This window comes from Neltuma alba, unplaced genomic scaffold, assembly GCF_004799145.2.
Source record: "Neltuma alba isolate B1F8T4 unplaced genomic scaffold, ASM479914v2 tig00010114_pilon, whole genome shotgun sequence".
In the NCBI taxonomy this organism is placed as follows: domain Eukaryota; kingdom Viridiplantae; phylum Streptophyta; class Magnoliopsida; order Fabales; family Fabaceae; genus Neltuma; species Neltuma alba.
Genome location: NW_021635066.1, coordinates 6,366 through 15,309, shown reverse-complemented (window position 1 = coordinate 15,309; position 8,944 = coordinate 6,366). Strand labels below are relative to the sequence as shown.

At 38.3% G+C, this 8,944-nt stretch overlaps 1 protein-coding gene across 1 annotated transcript; it reads left to right on the top strand.

The window, feature by feature from the left end:
* Nucleotides 1-2,481: 2,481 nt before the first annotated feature.
* LOC114754213 (uncharacterized) lies at nt 2,482-7,825 on the top strand. Its single transcript, XM_028942982.1, is given in 4 exon segments — nt 2,482-4,614; nt 4,700-5,359; nt 5,834-6,848; nt 6,851-7,825. Coding segments are annotated over 4 exon segments (4,776 nt in total). The 3' UTR covers nt 7,819-7,825.
* Nucleotides 7,826-8,944: the final 1,119 nt, after the last annotated feature.

The following is an 8,944-nucleotide window of genomic DNA, read 5'->3' as shown; positions in this document are numbered from 1 at the left end:
AGTGCCGCAGCGGATGTCACTGATAAAACCCAATTTTTATATATTTTATCCCACAATAATTCAGGATTTAAATGATAATTTTGAGCTTAATTAGACTTTTTATGCATTATTGAATAAATTGGTTGATTTTTGGATTTTGCATAAAAATTGAGATTTTGGATTGAAAATATGAATATTTTGTGCTTTCCTATTTTTGACTTGGAATTAATTTTTCCTAATTTTTTGAAAACAAGTCTCATATTTTTAGAAAGACTATTTTTAGAAAGTTTTGCACTTTCTTGCCTAATTTTTATGCATATGTGATATTTAATTTTTGATTATATTTGGATATAATCTACATTAATGGATGCACTTAAATTCTTGTAGGTCAAGAAAGAGTATATGGGAAATCCAATGGTGCAAGATTGTTTCTTGGAATTTAAGCACAATCCAATAGCTAATATTTAGTGGGTCAATTGATTATTAATGGGCTTGAGTTTTAGATCTAAGAAAATTTCCTTTTCTCTCCTAAAATAATCCCTCTAGCACGCTTAAGACCACTTTTTTTCCATCTATATGGAGACGCACGGACATTAAAACGAGAGCCCTCTCCTTTGAATATTATCCCATATATCCACCATATACCACCTCCTTGTCCCACGCACAAGAGCCATCTAGTCAACATCATCATCAACGTCTCCATTCCACGTGCCACATACACCCATCTCCATTCTCCATTCTCCGTTAACTATGGTGGCCATGATTCCTAATAGCATGGAGGGAGGAGATAATACCATGGAAGCTTAAGCTTACAGGGAGGCAACTTGGGAGGAGCATGGAAAAGACTAGAGCCTTGGCTAGCACTTGAAGACCACAAGGGAGTGATGTTCCATTTATTTTTTTAATTCAAGGACTTGAAATTATTTAGTTTTAAATAATTTTAAGTTGTATTTTTGTTGAGACAATTTAGTTCTAGATTGTCATCTTTATGCTTGGATTGGATTGATATTTGGATTTTATTTATGTTGAGACACTTGTTGGAATTTATGTTTAGAACCTTTGCATTGTTAATTGAATTTATAATTGAGTTTTCATTATGAGTTTAATTATCAATGTGGTTTCAATTGCAAAATTTGGGTTCTTTCACCTCTTAATTGTTTAATTAAGTTGGTTGGTTATCTGATTGTTTAATCGGATAATTTCAAACATAATTTCCAGAATTAATTGGGTTATTTTTCATTGGTTTTAATAAGCTTAATTAACCAACCTTATACTGTTATGAGTTCTCTAATAGTTTAAGGGCTTTTGAAATTGAGGGTTCCCTTTGTTTCAAGTAGGTAATTAAGTTTATTAATTCCACTCTCTTATCACCTCCCTTTGGTCTAATTAACTGATTAAGGTTATGAAGGTTAAATTCATGCGAATCCTGAGTTGTCCCCTCTACCTTACTGAAGAGAACTTCTCCATTTTTACTTGTTAACTCTCTTTGCTTTCTGATTAATTTTCTTTATTCATTATTTTTATTTTCTTTCAAAAAACCCCCCAAAAATTGCATTGCATTCATTTAGTTTGATTTAATTTTCATATAGATTTTAGGACATTTGCATTTTGCATTTAGAATTAGAATTTTGCATTTTATTTAGGTCCATTTATTGTCTTTTTTTATCACCTGAATTTTTACCTAAAGAAACCCACAAATTGCTCCTTGGAAGTAATGACCTAGGTCGATCCTAAACTAGAAATCAATGAGGACCTAATTTAATTGAGTGCTTTAACGACAGAAGCATCATCAATTTTGGCGCCGTTGCCGGGGGAGCAATGGTTAGACTTTAGGTTTGAGTTCTAGGTGATTCTGCATATTTCCTCTGCATTTTTTTTTGGTGCAAAATTTTTTTTTTTCATTTCACTTTGATTTGTGATAGTTGCTTAGTGCATGACTAGATCCTCTAGCCAGGAATTATTTGAATTTGATCCTGAGATTGAGAGGACTTTTCATCAAAGAAGGAGGGCTCAATCTAGCAATCTTATAGAAAGTGATTCTTCTGTTAAGTTAACTGCTGATTCCTCTAATTCTCCTGACTCTTCTCATTCTGACAGTAGCATGGCTTATCCTGCTAGGACTATCAAGGAATTGGTTTCACCTGATCTGCATTTTCAAAATTGGTGCATTAATTATCCTGATATTGACACTGATTTTGAGTTAAAGTCTGGATTGATTCACTTACTTCCAAAATTTAATGGTCTTGCAGGCGAGGATCCATACAATCACTTGAAGACTTTTCATATGATCTGTACTGCTATGAAGCCTTCTGGTGTGTCTGAGGATTAGATTAAGATGCGTGCCTTCCATTTTCTTTGGAAAGTTCTGCAAAGAATTGGCTTCTTCGCTTACCTCCTGGATTCATTACTTCATGGGACCAGCTGAAAAGGTTGTTTTTGGAAAAGTATTTCCCAGCATCTCGTACTTCCTCCATCAGGAAGGATATTTGTGGTTGCGGACAAATGTCTGGGGAATCCTTATATGAGTATTACGAGCGCTTTAAGGCATTGTTATCCAGTTGTCCTCACCACCAAATTTCAGATACATTGTTGATTCAATATTTTCATGAAGGGCTCTTGCCTCTTGAGAGAGATTTACTAGATTCTGCTGCTGGAGGTGCTCTTCTTGACTTGACTGTTGAAGCTGCTTGGAGATTGATTGAAAAGAAAGCTGAAAATACCCAACAGTTTGGTACTAGGCAGCAAGCTAGAGTAAATGAAGTTGGATTGCATTCATCTTATTCTGAGTCTCGCCTTGAGAGCAAAATTGATAAGTTAACATCTGCTATGGAGAAAATGGTTGTATTTCAGATGAAAAACTCCCAAAATATGGCTCCTTCTGTGGGATCTTCCTCTGCTTTCATCCCACAAGCTGACTCTACAGCTCTAATTGGGCCACTTTGCTCTATTTGCTCTCTAGCTACTCACACCACTGACTCTTGCCCTTACCTAAATGATGGAGTTGACTCGTGTAATGCAGTATACCACACTAAGCCTATGACTCAAGGTGGCCAGAAATATGATCCTTACTCAAATACATATAACCTTGGATGGCGTGACCATCCAAATCTCAGATATGGGAGTGGCCAGCCTCAACAATCACAGTTCAATCAAGGCATAAACTCTTCTGGTGGTAAAATGTTCCAACAAGTTAGGCAAACTATGCCCAATCAAGATGAGAGTTCAAAGTTAGAAGGCATGATGAAACTCCTGATGGATAAGTTTGAACAAAAGGATTTGCAACATAGCCAAGAAATTCAGAATCTTCAAACTCAAATTGGGCAGTTATCTAATGCATTTAGTAACATGCAAAGTCAAGGCTCAGGGAAGTTGCCATCTCAAGTAGTAGTTAACCCTAATGTTGGCACCCAGCAGAATCCTAACATTGGTGGAATTAATGCTATATCTCTTAGAAGCGGAAATTCAATTACCTCTGCAGATCCTGTCACTACCCATGCTTCAACGGACAAGGAAGCTATCATTAAAGATTCTCCCCCTGCTTCCACATCGCATAATAAGTCCACTTTATCAACACCACATGTGGCATTGCAAGAAGAGCAAGAAAAAGATGGGGAAGGGAAGAAAGTGAGCGAGCAAGTCTTACCTTTTCCTACAGGGGTGATTAAGGCTGAAAGGAGAAAGAAAGAAGCTGAGATGTTCAAAGAAGTTTATGATATCTTCAAAAAGGTGGTGATCAATGTTCCATTAGTTGATCTAGTTGCACAAGTGCCTAAGTATGCGAAGTTTTTGAAGGAGTTGTGTACCACCAAGAGAAGGCTTAAGCATGATGGCAAAGTTGACTTAGGGGCGGTTGTCTCCTCTCTTTATCAAATGCCAATGCCAGTGAAGTGCAAGGATCCTGGTAGCTTTCTCATACCGTGCACCATTGGTAACATTGAGTTTTCAGATGCTCTAGCAGATCTAGGAGCGGCTATCAATGTCATGCCAAAATCAGTTTTTGCTCAACTTCAAGGTGTGGATCTTAAGCCTACAAATCTAATCGCTTCTCTTGCTGACAGACGCTGTGTAGTTCCAGAAGGAGTCTTGGAGGATGTCTTGGTGAAGGTAAAAGATCTCATATTTCCTGCAGACTTCTATGTTCTTGATATGGATGATGCTAGATTTAGGCAAAAGGGACATTCATCTTTGATTTTGGGTAGGCCATTTCTTAAGACTGCTAGGGCTATGATAGATGTGCATGCTGGTACTCTTACTATGGAATTTGCTGGTAAAATCATTAGATTTGATGTGCTTGACTCTATGAGACATCCACCTGATAGTTGTGCTGAGATTGATGTTAGTTTTGTTGACATTATTACTGATGATGCTGTCATAGATTTTAGAGATAGTATGATAAGTAGATCATGTGATATTGTTGGCTTAGATGATTCTATCTCTTGTTCATGTTCTGAAATTGGTAGTTGTGATACTTGTACTGGTATAGATGCTGCTGATATTGATGTTTTCACTGATTTCATTGAGATTGTTAGACATTCTAGTTTTGATTCTTCTGCACCTGTCCATAGACTTGGCACTTTCAGTGATTCCTCATCTAGTACTTCTGTTGATTCACATGGACTCTCTCAGTTACTTAGTGTGATTGATGCTATAGATGCAACTGATTCATCTACATTACCTGACTCTGAGCTGTTAGTTAACATTGATCATGTCCCTGATATAGAGGTCTTTGATTCTGATCGATGTTGCTTCTGACATGAGTGCTACTGATGGCACTTCTTTCATGAATTGTGGCATATTATCTGATTCTTCTGTTGTTACTGTTCCTGCTAATGATTCCCAAGTTGGGAAAGTCTGCTCTTTTGCTTGTGAGTCTTCAATGCAGGTTTCTAGTTTGACTAACATTGATTTGAAGCCCCTCGTGCCCTCAATTGAGCAAGCTCCTTCTTTAGAGCTAAAGCCACTTCCTGATTCGCTGAAATATGCCTATTTGGGGGAAGATGAGACATTGCCAGTGATTCTAGCTAGCGACATAGCTGTTGATGAAGAAATTCGCCTCCTGGAGGTGCTGAAAAGAAGGATGAAAGCTATTGGATGGACTCTTGCTGATATTCCTGGAATTAGCCCTAATGTGTGCATGCACCGGATTTTGTTAGAGGATAGTGCCAAAGCTGTGCGTCAGCCACAGAGGCGACTCAACCCATTGATTCTTGATGTGGTAAAGAAAGAGGTTTCTAAACTTCTTTCTGCAGGTATAATCTATCCCATTTCTGATAGCCAGTGGGTTAGTCCGGTTCAGGTAGTTCCGAAAAAGACTGGTATTACTGTTATTCGTAATGATGAAGGTGAGCTTGTTCCAACTAGAGTCCAGAATAGCTGGAGGGTATGTATTGATTATAGGAAGTTGAATTCTGTGACCAGAAAAGATCATTACCCCCTTCCCTTTATTGATCAAATGCTTGAAAGACTGGCTGGTAGATCCCATTATTGCTTTTTGGATGGTTTTTCTGGATATTTTCAAATTTCTATTGCACCTGAGGACCAGGATAAGACCACATTCACATGTCCATTTGGAACCTTTGCATACAGACGCATGCCGTTTGGATTATGTAATGCACCTGGCACTTTTCAGCGTTGCATGGTCTCCATATTTTCTGATTTTCTTGAGCATTGCATGGAAGTATTTATGGATGATTTCACTGTCTATGGTGATTCTTTTGATGCATGCTTAGCTAGTTTGGATAGGGTTTTGGAAAGATGCATTGAATATAATCTTGTACTGAATTTTGAGAAATGTCATTTTATGGTCAAGAAAGGCATTGTTTTAGGACATGTTGTCTCACATGATGGCATTGAGGTTGATAAAGCCAAAATTGATATTATTTCATCTCTTCCATATCCCTCTTGTGTGAAAGATGTGCGCTCTTTTCTTGGACATGCTGGATTTTACAGGCGATTCATTCAGGACTTTAGTAAAATTGCATTACCATTATCTCGTTTACTGCAGAAAGATGTGGGCTTTGTTTTTGATGATGCTTGTAGGTGTGCTTGGGATGAGTTGAAAAAGCGACTCACTACACCTCCTATCATTCAGCCACCTAATTGGAGCCTTCCCTTTGAGCTCTTGTGTGATGCTTCTGATTATACATTGGGTGCAGTTCTTACTCAGAGAATAGAAAAGCGGCAACATATCATAGCATATGCATCACGGACACTGGATGCCACCCAGGCTAATTACACAACCACAGAGAAAGAGCTATTTGCAATTGTGTTTGGGCTTGAGAAATTTCGTTCTTACATCCTCCACACAAAAGTGACTGTCTTTACAGATCATTCGGCTATCAAGTACTTGTTCAAGAAGCCAGACTCTAAACCCCGCTTGATTAGATGGGTAATGCTGATACAGGAGTTTGATGTGGAGATCCGTGATAAGAGCGGTGCAGAGAACATGGTAGCTGATCACTTGAGTAGGATTGAGACTCCTGTGGTAACATCTTCTTTACCCTTAGATGATTTTCCTGATAATAGACTTTGTGGAGTTGATATGACTGTTCCGTGGTATGCTGACATTGCTAATTATCTGGCTGCATCTGTTTTACCAACTGATATGAATAAGCATCAATTAAACAAGTTTAAGAGTGATGCTAGGTTCTATATATGGGATGATCCCTACTTGTGGCACATTTGCAATGATCAGGTTATTAGGCGATGCATTCCTGATAGTGAATTTGAATCTGTGTTGACATTTTGTCACACTCTTGCTTGTGGAGGGCACTTTAGTGCTAAGCGTACTGCTAGGAAGGTTTTAGAAAGTGGGTTATTCTGGCCCACTCTATTCCATGATGCCCACGAGTTTTGTAAGAAGTGTTCAGGTGCCAATTTGTTGGCAATATTTCCAGGAAGCATGAGATGCCTCAACAGCCACTGTTGTTCTGTGAAGTCTTTGACGTTTGGGGTATTGATTTCATGGGACCTTTTCCTACTTCATTTGGTTATGTTTACATTCTGCTTGCTGTGGATTATGTCTCTAAGTGGGTTGAGGCAATCCCCACTCGTACTAATGACTCTTCTGTAGTGGTTTCTTTTGTCAGGTCTCACATCTTCTGCAGGTTTGGAATCCCAAGAGCTATCATTAGTGATCAGGGTACTCATTTTTGCAACCGAAGTATGCAGAGCTTACTGAGCAAGTATGGTGTGATGCATAAGGTGGCTACTCCATACCACCCTCAGACAAACGGTCAAGCAGAACTCTCAAACAGAGAAATTAAGCTCATTCTTGAAAAGACAGTGCAACCTAACAGAAAGGATTGGAGCAAGAGGCTGGATGATGCACTCTGGGCATATCGTACAGCATATAAAAGCCCAATTGGAATGTCCCCATATCGAATTGTCTTTGGTAAGGCTTGTCATCTGCCAGTAGAGGTGGAGCACAAGGCATATTGGGCCATCAAAAGCTGCAGCCTTGATCTTGCTAGTGCTGGTGTTGAAAGAAAGTTACAATTGCAAGAACTTGAAGAGCTTAGGAGAGAAGCCTATGAGAATGCTCGGATCTACAAGGAAAGGACCAAGGCTATCCATGATAAGCTCATCTTAAGAAGGGAGTTTCACGTGGGCCAAAAAGTTCTACTTTATGTCTCTAGACTTAAATTCATGCCTGGTAAGCTCCGTTCTAGATGGGAGGGACCTTTTATTGTTACTAATGTTTTTCCCTATGGTGCTGTAGAGATTAAGAGAGAGCCAACTGGAAGATGCTTTACAGTCAATGGTCATCGCTTGAAGCCTTACTACGAGGGGTTCTCTACCCAAGATGTAGAGGTTATCACACTACGAGACGCCACGTAGCCTTGGTTGTATTCCTTCCCTTCACTCTTTTTGCTTTGCATTGTCATATTATTGAGTTGGGCTGTGCTGGATACTACTTGCTTTGTGACTTGCCTATGTGTTCTGCATTGAGGACAATGCATTGTTTAAGTGTGGGGGAGGGATTTCATTCTTTTAGTTTTTTTTTTTTTTTTGGTGTGTTTTTACTTTTGTTTTAGTTCCTCTTACAAAAAAAAAAGAGAAAAAAATGTTTTGTTTGTTTTGTTTTGAATGTGAAGATTGCAAGTTTGAAGTGATTCAAGTATGATGCATTCTTGATTTGAAAAGTGATTGATCATGTCTTGAGTGGATAAACTAAGTGGCAATGGATTTGACTTAGGTGAATTTAAGCTAGTAATCATGTACCTAGTGAGGTTTTGAGCCTGATGCATTTCTTCTTTCATGTGTGTATATCCTATCTCTTTTCTTGATCTAGAACTTGACTTGAATCTTGTTTGAGACCACATTTGTGCATTTGCATTCATAAAGATGATAAAGGCATTCATTTCAATTTTTCTAGCCAGATAAGCCAAAAGCCTACCCTTTTCATATATTTATCCTTTGCTTAACCCCTTTGAGCCTTCATATTTTTTTTCCCTCTTAACCCAAAAAAAAAAAATCCTACCCTTTTCGAATGTCTTAGGAGTTGAAGAGTGTTATATTATATGTGCTTGGGATGGAGGAACACATTTGGAGTTATGGTTTGGGTCAATTTGAAAAAAAGAAAAAAAAATATTGTAATAAGATTCCGCTCCTCTAGTTTAAGCTGTGCTTAGTAACCGGGGATCTTCATCACCAATGTTGATCTTCGCGTCAAACGGCCAGTAAGAGCTATGAGCGTGCTAGTAGCATCTTAGTGCCAATGAGTTATCCATGCTTGAGTAACCGGGCCTTTGTATCACCAATATGAAGGTTCGCGTCAAAAAGCATATACATAACGGCCTAAGAAAGTTTTTAAAAAAAAAGTGCTAAAAAAAAATAGAGAAGAAGAAGAAGAATGACCCAATCCAAGTTTAATTTAGTTTCTTGCATTCCATTATATTTTTTCGTTGGTTCTCTTCATTTCCTAAGATGTTCAACTTTGTTTTCCTAAACACTCTATCCTTAT